The sequence below is a fragment of the Bufo gargarizans genome, chromosome 3, assembly GCF_014858855.1.
Source record: "Bufo gargarizans isolate SCDJY-AF-19 chromosome 3, ASM1485885v1, whole genome shotgun sequence".
In the NCBI taxonomy this organism is placed as follows: domain Eukaryota; kingdom Metazoa; phylum Chordata; class Amphibia; order Anura; family Bufonidae; genus Bufo; species Bufo gargarizans.
In genome coordinates, this window is record NC_058082.1 from 422,528,795 (window position 1) to 422,546,001 (window position 17,207).

Below are 17,207 nucleotides of genomic sequence, written 5' to 3' on the forward strand. Positions count from 1 at the left end.
CACTGTCTAAAATGTCTGTAATGCTCACATGACCATTCGCCAATGTTGCCACCCTTCCGTATTTGTTATGTCTTATTTCTTGACTGGTGTATGTTTGCCTAAAATGAAAATAAAGATTTGTTAAAAAAAAAAAAAATTATGAGCACAGCTTGGTCTTGTGCCTTTGTTATATTCGACTTTTTTACCATGATCTTAGGCAAATGCATCCGTGATTAAGAAATGCGCATGATAAAACAAATACAAAGGCTTAAAATGAATATAAATGTGCGTAATAAAATATACATAATAATGCAGGGCAATTAAAAGGTGCCACAATGTATAAAATATGACAGTATACCGCCCCGTATCCCTTGCCGGGTCAGTGCTTCTCAGGAGGATATTGGCCCTCTGCATCATTTAGCATCACGTGAATTACCCAGGGGTCAGGTTTATAATTACAGTGCTTGATATAATGGAGTTATGGAAATGATAATAACAATATAGTTAGCAGCGCATTCCTTATAAATACGCTCATTAAGTACAGTATGTGGTAATTAGAACAACTATGTTTAGACTTGACTTTATATGTTCGCACATTCAGAAGGTTAGCTATTATATAATTATGACAAGAAATGTTTCCAGGTAAATCTAATTGGATTTAGTAATTATTGCGATTAGGAAAATCTATTTTTATTACATATAATATTGCAACATGGAGAATTTGTTTTTTTTTCCAACCTCCTTTATAATATCATTCCGCTATAGTTAAAATTTTTGGTGCATCATTACAAAAATAGTACAGCTATTGAATGGTATAAGTTACTGATCTCCAGTAGGGATGAGCGAATCGACTTCGGGTGAAACATCCAAAGTCGATTCGCATAAAACTTTGTTTCAATATTGTATAGAGCGAGCGCTCCATACAGTATTAGAATGTATTGGCTCCGATGAGCCGAAATTATTACGAGGCTCCGCGTAATAACTTTCTAAATTTATTTCTACTGTAAAAATCCAGTACAGTATTGAAACAAAGTTTTATGCGAATCGACTTCGGATGTTTCATCCAAAGTCGATTTGCTGATCCCTGGTCTCCAGCCTGGGCCTCTGCACCTATGGTGAATTACAACTCCCAACATGCCCTGACAGCCCCAGGCTGGAAGACAAAGGGGAAGATGTATCAAAACTGGTGCAAAAAGAAACTGCCTTAATTGCCAATAGCCACCAATCACATTCCGTCTTTCATTTTTCAGAGCTCCTTTGGAAAGTAAAAGGATCACTCTGATTGGTTGCCGGTGAAACCAAGTCAGTTTTCTTTGGCAGCAGTTTTGATAAATCTCCACCATTGTTCTACCATGGTCCCATGAGTTACACTAGTGCAAAATATCTACAAGAAATAGTTATTTGATGCCGTGTAATCAGTTTGGTGCCTCAGGTGCCATCATATTTGCTAAAAAAAATAGTGCTAAATGCGTTTTTCCATCAGAATAATAGACGCCTTGGTCAGTTAAAGAGGTTTACTGGGAGTAGTCTATTGCTGATCTATCCTGATTGGTGGGGGTCGGACTCCTGGCACCTCTGCTAATCAGCTGTTTGGAGAGGAACGCTGCGTCCTCTTACTAGGCCAGTGACGTTATGTTCTTCGAACACATTGCCTATATGAAGCTCAGTCTCATTCAAGTGAATGGGCCTGGTATGCAACACCAAGCACAGCCAATATACAATGTTCGGTGCTGTGCTTGGTATGCTGTGAGGAAGCCGCAGTGCTGATCAGCAGGGGTGCCGGGTGTTAGACCCCTAAAAATCTGATATTGATGACCTATCCCAAGGATGAATCATCAATATTCTACTCCCGTAAAAACCCTTTAAGGCTACTTTCACAATGGCGTTTTGGCTTTCCGTTTGTGAGATCCGTTCAGGCCTCTCACAAGCGGTCCAAAACGAATCAGTTTTGCCCTAATGCATTCTGAATGGAAAAGGATCCGCTCAGAACGCATCAGTTTGCCTCCGTTCCGTCTCCATTCCGCTTTGGAGGCGGACACCAAAAAGCTACTTGCAGCGTTTCGGTGTCTGACGAAACTGAGCCAAACAGATCCGTCCTGGCACACAATGTAAGTCAATGAGAACGGATCCGTTTTCTATGACACAATCTGGCAATAATAGAAAACGGATCCGTCCTCCATTGACTTTCAATGGTGTTCAAGACGGGTCTGTCTTGGCTATGTTAAAGATAATACAAAACGGATCCGTTCTGAACGGATGCAGACGTTTGTATTATCTGAATGGATCTGTCTGTGCAGATCCATGACGGATCCGCTCCAAACGCGAGTGTGAAAGTAGGCTAATGAGGTTAGTTGGGCACCTATAGTACACGTCGCAATCGACCTTCCACTGTGTTGTGGTGTCCATTATATACAGAAACCTTGATGCAAACGTGAACAGATCCTTAGTAAAGAGAGACATTGTTACTGAAGTATTTTTGGGGTATTGGATAGCTGCAGTACCCAAATGCATCTAACAGTCCTTGACAGTAACTTGTCACAATCAACTTTAACATGTTGCCTATTATAGTGTCTATAGGCTCCCCTGAGGGAAGGACACATGTTGAAAGAGAAAGTTACATAAGTATTTACTGAATTGTCTGTATATATACTGTGGGGGTTCGCTCTGATAGGCAGGTTAGCGGACGCAGTGTGGAGGCAACAACAAAGTCTTTAAATTAAACAGTTCGTGTTTATTCACACCTTAAGTAAGTGACAAAACAAAAAGTCAGTTTCAAGGAAAACAGTCACCTTATGATTCTGGTGTTCGTTCACACCATGCAGCAAAGAAGAAGTCCTTGGACAAAGCAGAATCCACCTGCTTTCCCACCAACAAGGTAGCAGACCTTAATCCAGGCCCAAACTCCCAGGTCTCAACAAAGAGACTGACAGAGCTCCACTGTTAGAGAGGAGTAATCCACACCACCTGACAGTGCTGCCTGTGTTCTATAGCCCAAAATCAAGACCTGGCCTGGAACGTGGGGAGTAGTCACCCACCCAGCACTTTGACTACTCTCAGTAAGAGCCGTCCCAGATCAGCTATACAGCCATACTAAAATAGTAAAGTGTCAATCAGATGGATTGCCTGTAACGAGGGCTGAATATCAATACTTGGGTGTTGATCGGTGTCAGTTTACTTTCATTTTCCTTTGGCAATTATAGGGATTTGAACAAATAGTGTTTTGTGTCTTCATTCAAACCCTTCCTTTCATAGAGTAACATCTTTTGACAGCAGCACATCCCCTGCATTCTTAGAGCCATGAGTCTGGTAAAGAAACCATTGGCTGTATCAGTTTTCCATGGCTTTCTGCAGCTGATTGACACTAGTCTCAGTCTTGTGTTGTGGCAGCAGGCGGACTAATACTACAGCACGCTGGTGGTCTTGCAGCGGGCGGTTCCCAGCGTATGGGGTATCCCTTACTCTTTAAGAGGTTTTTACTACATATGTCCCTCTGATAGAGCAAGTTGTTGTGACGCCAGTTGCATTGAAGCAACAACGACATGGAGTACCCTTTAAGTATGGTGGTGTTGGTACCCAGATGTAGGATTGCCAGAGTGGTGTAGAGTGACCTGCAATCTCCTTGAAGGTGTTGTATGCATGTGTCACAGTGCTCCTACATGGATATCCTTGGATCCCAGACGTTGTCGTCCAAAGCAGTGCAAAAGGGGTGATTAACTTGGATGATGAAGGAATAATTGAGTCCAGACTTTGTTTATAGTTCCAATGCAGCTTTACTTGAATAAACGTGTTCCAAAACAATCCACAGAACACGTCTTGGTTCCCAATAGGTTTTAGCATGGATTTGGCAGGCAAACAACTTCTGCAACAAACTTCTCAATTCTGTTGTACCTTTAGTGAGTAGCTTTCTCAGCTCTGCTATGTTGGCTGGATTAAATAGGAACTTTCCCTTCAGCTTGCTTTCTGCTGCAACTTCTTACTCTTGGTAGTCTGTCTCTTACTATAATCCCAGGAACTTCTTCCTGGCTTCAAGCTTACTTACATTTTCTTTGCCCTATTGTCCTGCTCACTGAGATGGCCGCACATGCTCAGTTTCATTCTTCAACTGCCTCTTGAGCTGTGACAGGCAGAGCACATGAGCTGCAGCAGAAAAGACACTCCCCCCGAGCTGGCAGCTTGATATAAATCTAGCAGAGCAATGAATGTGGAGATCTCTGGTTCCATGTGAGGTGCAGGGCTGGTTCTAGCTTTGTTAGAAAGAGGTTGTCATGTACTATATGATGTTTTATGTTTTTTACATTAGTTATGGGATAATTCCTTTAACACGTTATTTTCAGAACATTTCTGACATTTTAAAGGGCCCCCTTTGAAATAGTTTGTACATCTATACAATAGCATGTATTGATACAGTGCAGGCGGAGACTCCATTGAACGCCGAGGGAACATAGAATCGCCCATGTGGTCATATATGTATGTAAGCTATCACACCAGTATTCTGTAGTTCCCCAGTAAGTGCACTCATGGAATAAATATGCAATAGAATTTCCCATTAAGCTTATTTATATTACCAACATACCCTTTTAATGCATGTATCCTCATATGCCAAAATAGTGTTTTGCAGGGATACAGCAGGATATCCCAGGTCCATATAAAAAATGTACCTAGACTGCACCTTTTATAATATAACTAAAGACAATAAAAGGTATACCAGGTGGTTTGTTTTTATTGGAGTCCATAAGAGATGTCTGTATATCCATTTGGGTGTAAACATGTGACATCTAAATATATACAAACTATGGGGGAGATCTATCACACTGGTGTAAACGAAAATTGACTTAGTTGTCCATAGGAACCAATCAGATTGATCATTTAATTTTTCAGAGCTCTTTTGAAAAATAAAAGGATCAATCTGATTGGTTGCTAGAGGCAACTTAGCCAGTTTTCCTTTCCACCAGTTTTGATAAATCTCTGCCTATGTACCCAAGTACTGACTGCAGCATGGATCCTGTCAATGGACTGCGGGCAAAGGCCACTATAAAAGAAAGGATCCGCAGAGCAATTATGGGGATCAGAAATACAGATGTCATATAGACCATTGCCTTAGGCTTACCCGTACCCTGAAGGCAACAAATGTCTGCATTTAAAAGGAACCTGTCACATTGAAAATGTATTTCTTTCTGCAGCAGGAGAAGCCGATAAAACTGATATATCGTTTTATGGGAAAACATTCAGTATAACTTGCAGATTTTTGATAAAAACCTCTGCTTTTTCTGACCTTAGAAACCCAGTGGTCGGTCCTTCTCAGTGGTGACAGCTATATCTGTTTGTGGAAGGTCGTCAGTTACTGAGTAGGACCGCCCACTGGACTCCTAATCTCAGAAAGAGCAGAAGTTTGAATGACAAGTCCTATATATCACTCTGCTCAGCTCCTTCTCCTCTATAACAGAATGGACTGTATTTGCAAAAGGACAGGTTCCCTTTAACTTAACACTTATTGGCAATCAGAGGTTATTCCCTTACTTATTAAGAATCACTATAAAAACCTTTTTATAGCCCCCTTTCTGTAGATTGTTACGATCAGTGGTGTGACAGCTGTCAGTATCAGTAGGTTCCTCAATGAATATGACTAGCTCATTCTAGCGAGATGACTATCAAAGACATCCCTGCCATTAGCTAATGCTCAGTCTCGGTAACCTTTAACCTTATTATTAGGTCACTTGCTCAGGCAGCCTGGTGACCTATATTCCATTAGGCATATTTACTTCTCTGGTATTCTGTACCATATGCTAGCGAGGCTTATAATGCTGTTAAAGTCATCACTGTGATTAGGTGTTTTTCTGTGGTCGTTGATGCTGCTCCTATTAACCCAGTGTGAATGACGCAGTGATTAGGATGCTCTGTCCGCATGAGATACAGACCTTTGAAGACAAAAAAGCTCCTCAGGTAGGTTGGACATTGCAATTCCAATCTCCTTTGTGCTGCTCACACCTCCAGTAGTTTTCCTCCGGTCTGATGGTCTTTCATCAAACAGGACATAGAGGTTAGAATGGCAGAAGCTGGCAGTGCCCATCTATGATAAATTGCCTTTCAGCATGTAGAGCAGGGGAGAGGATGGAGAATTGGATCTTTAATTAGAGAGGGATTTTGCAGGGGGCAGAGCAGGGTGTGTGGGCGCAAGGATAAGAAGAGAGAAGGAGCATCAAACAGACGAGGGGGCTGCAAACTGAAGGCTCTCATCTAAAAAAAATTGCTCATTATCTGCAACACGGAAGGCCCAACGCGTTTTTCCTTCTAATCAAGGATTCTCTGGGGTATATGCAATACCTTACTTTTCTAACCTCTATTTCTTTTTTTGTCTCGATGTCTTGTGTTGATATTATTTAGATATTTTAATAGCATGCAATAAGGTACAATACCAGTCTTCAATAGTACCTAGAAATATTTGACCACTTACCTCATCACCTATGTTTTAAAGTACAGTGCAAGGGTTTAGGGGCCTAGGTCTCTGTCAGCAGACCACAACATATGGTAGAACAAACCTATCATACTTGTGATGTGATCCCATAGCGATTGTAGTTCATTGGTCCTTGAAATTCTGTACTCCTTCTCAGCAGTGTTGTCCCTAGATACAGGGTACACTGTCCTGCAGATGTCTAATTAACCCACCCCTTGCCAAACTCGTTCTTTTTCCACCATAGTACCCACTAATCCTTACCCTTTCTGAAACCTAACAAAATTACCAAAATTATGTTTCCATTTAAATAATTTTATAATTTACTGTAATTTATTGTTGGCTCACTTGGTTGAAGATGTTAGGCCTACTAGAGGGCCCTTTACATGGGACGACTTTGCAGGCAGTTATTGGCAGCAAACTGTTCATTCCCAATAATTGCCCATCAGAGGAGGCTAAAGCTGCATTTACATGCAGCAGTCATTTTTTCTGTGTGGGGATGAGCAATTGCTGCTGCAATCGCTTGTCCCCATACCAATTTATTGTTTCTGGGCCGCAGATCCCTATTTACATAAAATGTTGCTGCTGCTGCTCCTGCTGCTGGGGGGGTGCTGCCAAGAAATAGATAAAAATCATCTTTTTACTCATGTACTGTGTATGGGAGACTTCATAGCAGCTAGTCTCCACTCTTTTGCATTGGTAAACATGATATTTAGAAAAAAAAGCCTGTCAGTGTGGTTGTTCATTATCTGCAACACGGAAGGCCCAACGCGTTTTTCCTTCTAATCAAGGATTCTCTGGGGTATATGCAATACCTTACTTTTCTAACCTCTATTTCTTTTTTTGTCTCGATGTCTTGTGTTGATATTATTTAGATATTTTAATAGCATGCAATAAGGTACAATACCAGTCTTCAATAGTACCTAGAAATATTTGACCACTTACCTCATCACCTATGTTTTAAAGTACAGTGCAAGGGTTTAGGGGCCTAGGTCTCTGTCAGCAGACCACAACATATGGTAGAACAAACCTATCATACTTGTGATGTGATCCCATAGCGATTGTAGTTCATTGGTCCTTGAAATTCTGTACTCCTTCTCAGCAGTGTTGTCCCTAGATACAGGGTACACTGTCCTGCAGATGTCTAATTAACCCACCCCTTGCCAAACTCGTTCTTTTTCCACCATAGTACCCACTAATCCTTACCCTTTCTGAAACCTAACAAAATTACCAAAATTATGTTTCCATTTAAATAATTTTATAATTTACTGTAATTTATTGTTGGCTCACTTGGTTGAAGATGTTAGGCCTACTAGAGGGCCCTTTACATGGGACGACTTTGCAGGCAGTTATTGGCAGCAAACTGTTCATTCCCAATAATTGCCCATCAGAGGAGGCTAAAGCTGCATTTACATGCAGCAGTCATTTTTTCTGTGTGGGGATGAGCAATTGCTGCTGCAATCGCTTGTCCCCATACCAATTTATTGTTTCTGGGCCGCAGATCCCTATTTACATAAAATGTTGCTGCTGCTGCTCCTGCTGCTGGGGGGGTGCTGCCAAGAAATAGATAAAAATCATCTTTTTACTCATGTACTGTGTATGGGAGACTTCATAGCAGCTAGTCTCCACTCTTTTGCATTGGTAAACATGATATTTAGAAAAAAAAGCCTGTCAGTGTGGTTGTTCATTATCTGCAACACGGAAGGCCCAACGCGTTTTTCCTTCTAATCAAGGATTCTCTGGGGTATATGCAATACCTTACTTTTCTAACCTCTATTTCTTTTTTTGTCTCGATGTCTTGTGTTGATATTATTTAGATATTTTAATAGCATGCAATAAGGTACAATACCAGTCTTCAATAGTACCTAGAAATATTTGACCACTTACCTCATCACCTATGTTTTAAAGTACAGTGCAAGGGTTTAGGGGCCTAGGTCTCTGTCAGCAGACCACAACATATGGTAGAACAAACCTATCATACTTGTGATGTGATCCCATAGCGATTGTAGTTCATTGGTCCTTGAAATTCTGTACTCCTTCTCAGCAGTGTTGTCCCTAGATACAGGGTACACTGTCCTGCAGATGTCTAATTAACCCACCCCTTGCCAAACTCGTTCTTTTTCCACCATAGTACCCACTAATCCTTACCCTTTCTGAAACCTAACAAAATTACCAAAATTATGTTTCCATTTAAATAATTTTATAATTTACTGTAATTTATTGTTGGCTCACTTGGTTGAAGATGTTAGGCCTACTAGAGGGCCCTTTACATGGGACGACTTTGCAGGCAGTTATTGGCAGCAAACTGTTCATTCCCAATAATTGCCCATCAGAGGAGGCTAAAGCTGCATTTACATGCAGCAGTCATTTTTTCTGTGTGGGGATGAGCAATTGCTGCTGCAATCGCTTGTCCCCATACCAATTTATTGTTTCTGGGCCGCAGATCCCTATTTACATAAAATGTTGCTGCTGCTGCTCCTGCTGCTGGGGGGGTGCTGCCAAGAAATAGATAAAAATCATCTTTTTACTCATGTACTGTGTATGGGAGACTTCATAGCAGCTAGTCTCCACTCTTTTGCATTGGTAAACATGATATTTAGAAAAAAAAGCCTGTCAGTGTGGTTGTTCAGCTCTGCAGATGTACAAATTAAGGCCTTAAGAGTCAAAACGACTCTCACTTCCTGTGATGTACAGTTGCAAGAAAAAGTATGTGAACCATTTGGAATTATATGGATTTCTGCACAAATTGGTCATAAAATGTGATCTGATCTTCATCTAAGTCACAACAATAGACAATCACAGTCTGCTTAAACTAATAACACACAAAAAATTAAATGTTACTATGTTTTTATCGAACACACCATGTAAACATTTACAGTGCAGGTGGAAAAAGTATGTGACCCCCTAGTGAAGTATGGTGGTGGGGGCATCATGGTTTGGGGCTGCTTTGCTGAGTCAGGGCCTGGACGGATTGCTATCATCGAAGAAAAAATGAATTCCCAAGTTTATCAAGACATTTTGCAGGAGAACTTAAGGCCATCTGTCCACCAGCTGAAGCTCAACGACCCAAAGCATAGAAGTAAATCAACAACAGAATGGCTTAAACAGAAGAAAATACGCCTTCTGGAGTGGCCCAGTCAGAGTCCTGACCTCAACCCGATTGAGATGCTGTGGCATGACCTCAAGAAAGCGATTCACACCAGACATCCCAAGAATATTGCTGAACTGAAACAGTTCTGTAAAGAGGAATGGTCAAGAATTACCCCTGACCGTTGTGCACGTCTGATCTGCAACTACAGGAATTGGTTGAAGTTTGGTTGAAGTTATTGCTGCCGAAGGAGGTTCATCCAGTTATTAAATCCAAGGGTTCACATACTTTTTTCACCTGCACTGTGAATGTTTACATGGTGTGTTCAATAAAAACATGGTAACATTGAATTCTTTGTGTGTTATTAGTTTAAGCAGACTGTGATTGTCTATTGTTGTGACTTAGATGAAGATCAGATCACATTTTATGACCAATTTGTGCAGAAATCCATATCATTCCAAAGGGTTCACATACTTTTTCTTGCAACTGTATATCCAAATGATGGGTGAGGTCTCAGCTATTAGCTCTTCCTTTACAGTAGATACATTGTAAAGTTGTGTTTTAGGTAGGTTTATGTGTTAAACGTTTGCAGTCCTGGGGTAGAAATTGTTGGTGATAAATGAATACTGGACGTTTTTGATAGAACTTGAGGGGTTACATGTGGGCTTGTTATGGATAATTTCGTTTCAAAAAATATTTTTGGGGTTTTAAAGCAATGAATGTCGGCAACATACTGTCAATGCACCCCACGCAGGGGGGATATACCCAAAAGATGGAAACAGAGTATAACAAACAATAAAGATCAGTACCGATGATCTAATATCTAGTCAAATATACAGCCGGCGATATAGTCAGACAAAGTAGATATGTTCCAATGATGTATGATTTCAACACTTATCACAGCTGAACATAATAGTGTAAGTCTGGAACAGCATAGTACAATACTTAGGGAGTGGCTGAAAGTTTTTCATAGAGCATTATTTTATTGATCCGCCTAATGACTGCTTTCGAAACAGAGGGTTGATTGTCTCCACTGTTGTGCTATATGGATACGGGCTGCCATGAGGATCTGTTGTAGAAGTTGAAAAGAAGCATTATTGTTATGGATAATTTCATGTGCTACAGTATTTGTAGAACTAGACATGTACAGTTACTTATGTGTTTCTGTAACAACCACTGCTTACTTATACTCATTTTTGTTATTTTTATTCGTGTGACTTCTCCACCTAGATAACAGCTGTGTTCACGGTTTATTTTTAGTACATTCACACATTATTGCTGTTTATAATGCTTCATTAGATATAAATAGATACTTCCAGTGGCGTGTTCTTATTGTAATTTTGTACTTTTGTTACATTAAACTGTACTGTAAGTGAATTTAAAGTTATACATGAAATTTGTTCAGTTAACATACCTATTTCATCATTTTTGTTGATCATCCATAAATCATCTGGTGTTAAATAGTTTTACCCTTGTGATATTTCACACCTTTGTATTAATATTTTTTTGTCCTAATATACATGGTATCAGTTAAAAGTCAGTATATGTACAGGTGCAACATACACCTAATTGGCCAGTATCAACCAGGCAAAACCTAAGTTTAAGTGTCATCTCTGAGTATTTTCTATAGTGCAGAAGGTCTTACCAGATCTTGAACCACATTTGTCAGTGAACCATTGTTCTAAAAGCCCCCATATAAATTAGGTGTACGACCAACGGTCTAATATGTTTGAGGAGCTCCCAAATCTCCACATAGAGATAATGTCGGATAGGTCAGACAAACTGAATATTTTCACCCAATCATTTTTTCTCCCAGATGATAAGCCTCCACCAGGGTGGCAGTGACTCTCCCCATACTCAGCCAAACTGAACACGTACTGTATGTGTATGGGGGAGTTGGGAGGAATAGTTGTCAGCCAAACAATCATTACACTCTCCATTAAATGTCGAACTATGAAGTGTAGTGCTACCTAAAAACAGATCCACAGTAGACATATCATTGGATGCAGATAACATGCAACCCCAAGTTCTTACAGTATTTAAAGGGGTTTAAAGCTGAACCCAGACATACCCCCATTTTCACCTAAGCATGCTCCGATGCTTCCCTTGCCCTGCGCTGGATCCGCCCAGCAGTGTTCCCGGTGACGTCACCGTCTCTAATGGGCGGGCTTTAGCGCTGCCCTAGCCGTTTTACAGACTATTAGTGCTGGTGATGTCACCGGGCTCACTGCTGGGCAGAAGCCTGGGTGAAATTGGGGGTATATCTGAGTTCAGCTCTGAACCCGGATAACCCGTTTAAGTACCGTGATAGATACACCCCTATTTCTACGTTTTAATGATTCTGAAGTGACAGTGTCGGTTTAATAGGGCTGGAACATAGCAAATGGGGTGCCAATATTCAAAAAGGTGTCAACCTCTATTGTGGGTGAAATATTTCAATTGTTTTTGAAGACATGTTTGAATTGCACAGTGAAATCTACAGTTTTGCAGATGATACTAAATTGTGTAAAGTGATGAACACAAAAGATACTAATATTACTGTATCTTACAAATGGATCTGGATAAGTTGAACTATAACCAGGGGGTATCCACTACATCTAGAGCATGTATTTCTCAGCCTTACAAACTAAGTAACTCAGCAGGAGCACCTTAAACCCTAAAGGGTGTATTACACCTGACGATTTTTCGGTAGATGATCACTAACGAGCATTCGTAATAACGCTCGTTAGCAATAATCTGCCAGTGTAATACTGCTGCAGATTGCCAGATGAACGAGCAAACGCTTGTTCATCAGGCAATCTAAATTTGCAGACGATTGCTGGGAAGGAATGCTTCCCTCCCGAAATCGCCTGTTAATTCGGGCTGTGTAATACACCCTTAAAGTGTAACTGTCATTCTTTTTTTTCTTTTTGTAATGTATCAGGGCAGTGATACTGACCATTTTTGTAATATATTTTCATTACTGAAATCGTACATTTCTATTAGAAAATAGCCCTAAAGTGACCCATTTTGAGCCTTAGCAACGCTCCTCTGTCTTCTGTTTACATAACACAGTCAGTGTTGAGCAGGTCTCCACTGTTATGTAAACAGAAGACAGAGTAGCGTTGCTAAGGCTCAAAGCGGGCCACTTTAGAGCAATTTTTCTAATAGAAATGTGTGATTTCATAAAGTACAGTATATTACAAAAATGGTCAGTATCACTGCCCCTACACATTACAAATATAAAAAAAAGAATGACAGTTACACTTTAAAGGAGTTGTCCCATGAATAATGTAAAAAATGGAGATCAGACATCATATAGTACGTGACAACCTATTTCTAACAAAGCTAGAACCAGTCCTGTACCTCACATGGATCCAGATATCTCCCCATTCATTGCTTGACTAGATTTATATTAAGCTGACAGCTCTGCTGGAGCTACGGGGCGTGTCTGTGCTCTCCCTATCACAGCTCAGGAGGCAGCTGAAGGATGAAACTGAGCATGTGCGGCCTTCTCAGTAAGCAGGTCAAAGAAATAAGTGAAAAGGAACGGCAGGTGACGCTATACAGATACATTATATTGAATAACTCGGTGGCTATCCTAAATTTTTAATTATATGCAATTACAAATTCAGATCAAAGAGCTGGTTTGAAAACTGTAGAATATTTTCGTGGGACAACCCCTTTAAAAAAAACTGAATCCTAGTATTGCTTTCTATGTCTGACCATCAGAGGACCCCTGCCAGGCAAAATAGATTTTGAGAATGAAGTTGTGGTGTTCTAGTAATCCATAAATGGAGATTTATGCAAATTTGTATGGTGATATAGGATGTGAATGAACTGTAACCAGAGCCATTTCTATAGAGTTTCCAGTGATGACTCTGCAGGTTGTCACCAGCTATCCTATTAAAACATGCCCAGTCCGTTTGCTCTTGTAGTCATGTGCTACCATTTGGGGCACAAAGATGTAATAGACTCATAGGAACCCAGACCATCTTTTTTTTTATAGTAATTGAATGTGTTTGATCTTCCCATACAATGACATCTTGACTCTCCCTTACTTTCTTTTAAGGTCTTGGACATTCCCACCTACAACTGTCACACTTGAGCCCAGGGAATCCCGCTCTGTCCCCATCTGATGGAGAAGGCTTGTCTCCCACCGAGCTACATTACAGGAATCCCGGACACCGACGTGTGTCTGTGGATGTGAGTGCAGAGGTCTAATATTGTATCCATTGTAAATTCCAATTGTTCATGTTACATGAATTATCTGGCATTATATTATTATGATGTATTTTATAGCGTCATGAACCTTCAGGGTGCGGTACAGAAATACAGAGGGGATTAGATATATTACAGGAATAAATGTAAGAACAAGACATTACAATACACATGAGCTTTATTGAGTGACAGATTTGTGACATGGATGAGCAATTTCCCATCTGGTTTCCTTTTATGATATTTATTGCTTTCAACTTGGGTTGTTCAGCTTAACATACAAGAATCAGTAAAGAATAGACATCAGAGCAATCAGTACTCAGGTTTCCTTCTACACAGATTCCATCAAAAATGCAGGACAAAGTAATGAAGCATGCAAAGCTCATTTTTTTCTGGTAACATGGACTTGGAAATCCAACAGAACCTGTTATAGTCAGTTGGATCCATTGGTGCCCATCATATGATAGATGCAACAGTGCATTCATTTTCATCATCTGCTCCTATGACAAATCAGAACAATGGAAATGAACAGTATACATATGAACCTCCTAGCCTAATATCAACTCATACTAGGGTAGAGCCAAAGCTGGTACCAGGTCACTAAAGGTGCCCATACCAACCATAGACAGCTGTTGTTCCCAACTCTCTCATAAACATGCCTGCTTTGCTCAGATGAGGTTTTCAATGAAGAGATGGTTATAAGCTGCTGCCAGAAACCTCTGGTGGCATCTTATCCCCTGTGGGAACAAACGAGTGGGCTTGCTGAAATACATTTACTGATGGGATTCTGCCATACACATTAAATTGGTCCTGTCAAAATGATGGGTTCCTCTGACGGGTTCTACTAATGTTTATAGATACCAAAAGCTCTCACAATCTATTATGAGGCGGTGAGGTACTGTAGGATGCTGGGAAGACGGGTCACACCTGACTAATGTTAGTCTCTTTGTCCCTCAAGTGAGGTTTGTAGTCTTTTCATCTTCTCTGAGGCTTTACAGGCTGTTCAGGTGACACACTTTAGTCCCTCTCTCTACATCCAAGCACCAGCTCACACTTTCCTACTCCCCCCGCATCAAAAACGGAGACTCCTCCTACAAAAATTATGTACAAATCAGAGTGCAATCTCTGGCCAGATTGTGTGAAAACTATAGACTAACACATATATTGGATGGATCATATAAACTAGTTATCCCCTTTGCAGACTGGTACAGGAAAAGAGAGGGTTTGCAGTCTTCGAGGAAACGAGCAAAGAGACAGTAAGTGAAGGTAGGAACTGCTTCTATAGTTGTGTAGTGTAAAGAGGGTTATTGCATGTTGTATGCTTCCCATATCATAAAGCAGGAGGAGCTGAGCAGATTGATATACAGTCAGGTCCATAAATATTGGGACATCGACACAAACTTAACATTTTTGGCTCTATACACCAGCACAATGGATTTGAAATGAAACGAACAATGTGCATTAACTGCAGACTGTCAGCTTTAATTTGAACGTATTCACATCCAAATCAGGTGAACGGTGTATGAAATACAACATTTTGCATATGTACCTCCCACTTGTTAAGGGACCAAAAGTAATGGGACAGTTGGCTTCTCAGCTGTTCCATGGCCAGGTGTGTGTTATTCCCTCATTATCCCAATTACAACGAGCAGATAAAAGGTCCAGAGTTTATTTCAAGTGTGCTATTTGCATTTGGAATCTGTTGCTGTCAACTCTTAAGATGAGATCCAAAGAGCTGTCACTATCAGTGAAGCAAGCCATCATTAGGCTGAAAACACAAAACAAACCCATCAGATAGATAGCAAAAACATTAGGCATGGCCAAAACAACTGTTTGGAACATTCTTGAAAAGAAGGAACGCACCGGTGAGCTCAGCAACACCAAAATACCTGGAAGACCATGGAAAACAACTGTGGTGGATGACCAAAGAATTCTTTCCCTGGTGAAGAAAACACCCTTCAAAAAGTGGCCAGATCAAGAACACTCTCCAGGAGGTAGGTGTATGTGTGTCAACAATCAAGAGAAGACTTCACCAGAGTGAATACAGAGGGTTCACCACAAGATGTAAACCATTGGTGAGCCTCAAAAACAGGAAGGTCAGATTAGAGTTTGCCAAACGACATCTAAAAAAGCCTTCACAGTTCACAAACAACATCCTGTGGACAGATGAGACCAAAATCAACTTGTACCAGAGTGATTGGAAGAGAAGAGTACGGAGAAGGAAAGGAACTGCTCATGATCCTAAGCATACCACCTCATCAGTGAAGCATGGTGGTGGTAGTGTCATGGCGTGGGCATGTATGGCTGCCAATGGAACTGGTTCTCTTGTATTTATTGATGATGTAACTGCTGACAAAAGCAGCAGGATGAATTCTGAAGTGTTTTGGGGCAATATTATCTGCTCATATTCAGCAAATGCTTCAGAACTCATTGGACGGCGCTTCACAGTGCAGATGGACAATGACCCAAAGCATACTGCAAAAGCAACCAAAGAGTTTTTTAAGGTGGAAGTGGAATGCTATGCAATGGCCAAGTCAATCACCCGGCCTGAATCCGATTGAGCATGCATTTCACTTGCTGAAGACAAAACTGAAGGGAAAATGCCCCAAGAACAAGCAGGAACTGAACACAGTTGTAGTAGAGGCCGGGCAGAGCATCACCAGGGATGAAACCCAGCGTCTGGTGATGTCTATGCCTTCCAGACTTCAGGCTGTAATTGACTGCAAAGGATTTGCAACCAAGTATTAAAAAGTGAAAGTCTGATTTATGATTATTATGTCCTATTACTTTTGGTTCGTTAACAAGTGGGAGGCACAGATGCAAACTGTTGTAATTCCTACACCATTCACCTGATTTGGATGTAAATACCCTCAAATTAAAGCTGACAGTCTGCAGTTTAAGCGCATCTAGATATTTTTTATTTCAAATCCATTGTGGTGGTGTATAGAGCCAAAAATTTTAGAATTGGGTCGATGTCCCAATATTTATGGACCTGACTGTATACAATAGTTTTGTCGGAATACAGTCCAGTATAACTTGTAACGTATTGAATGAAAGCCCCTCTTATTCTCTGCAGGTGGTCCTGTTAGACATTGACAGTTATCTCTGTATACACAGTGATACAGGGAAGGCTGTCAAACATTTGAGTAGAGCAAGATAAAACTTAAAAAAGGAATATACACAGAGTGCATATGAAGTGTGGGGGCACCAAAGAAATGACAATCCTAGGTGTGTTAGTTAGTAATGAATTACAAAGTAAAAGACAAAAAACGACCTACTTCTGAGTGAGGTAGATACTGGTTTTGAAACGGTATATTAACCATGTACTTTACCAGGGAGGGGAGTACGAGATAAACTCAGTACACTCGTACCCTCACCTCCCTAGCCGAGATCGCTTGACAGATGTAATGGATTCCTTATCCCAGAGAGGTAAAACAGGGACCTCACAGGATGTAACATCAGATGTTTGCTTTATTCCAATTAAAATAAGCTTGA

The 17,207-nt window shown here is 40.6% G+C and overlaps 1 protein-coding gene across 1 annotated transcript in view; it reads left to right on the top strand.

Annotated features, from left to right (window-relative positions):
* Positions 1 to 17,207, top strand: part of CDK18 (cyclin dependent kinase 18) — a 136,167-nt gene that overhangs the window by 62,969 nt on the left and 55,991 nt on the right. Inside the window, exon 3 of the mRNA XM_044286270.1 lies at positions 13,567 to 13,700. Within this exon, the coding sequence (XP_044142205.1) occupies positions 13,567 to 13,700 (134 nt within the window). The remainder of the gene's footprint in view (positions 1 to 13,566; positions 13,701 to 17,207) is intronic.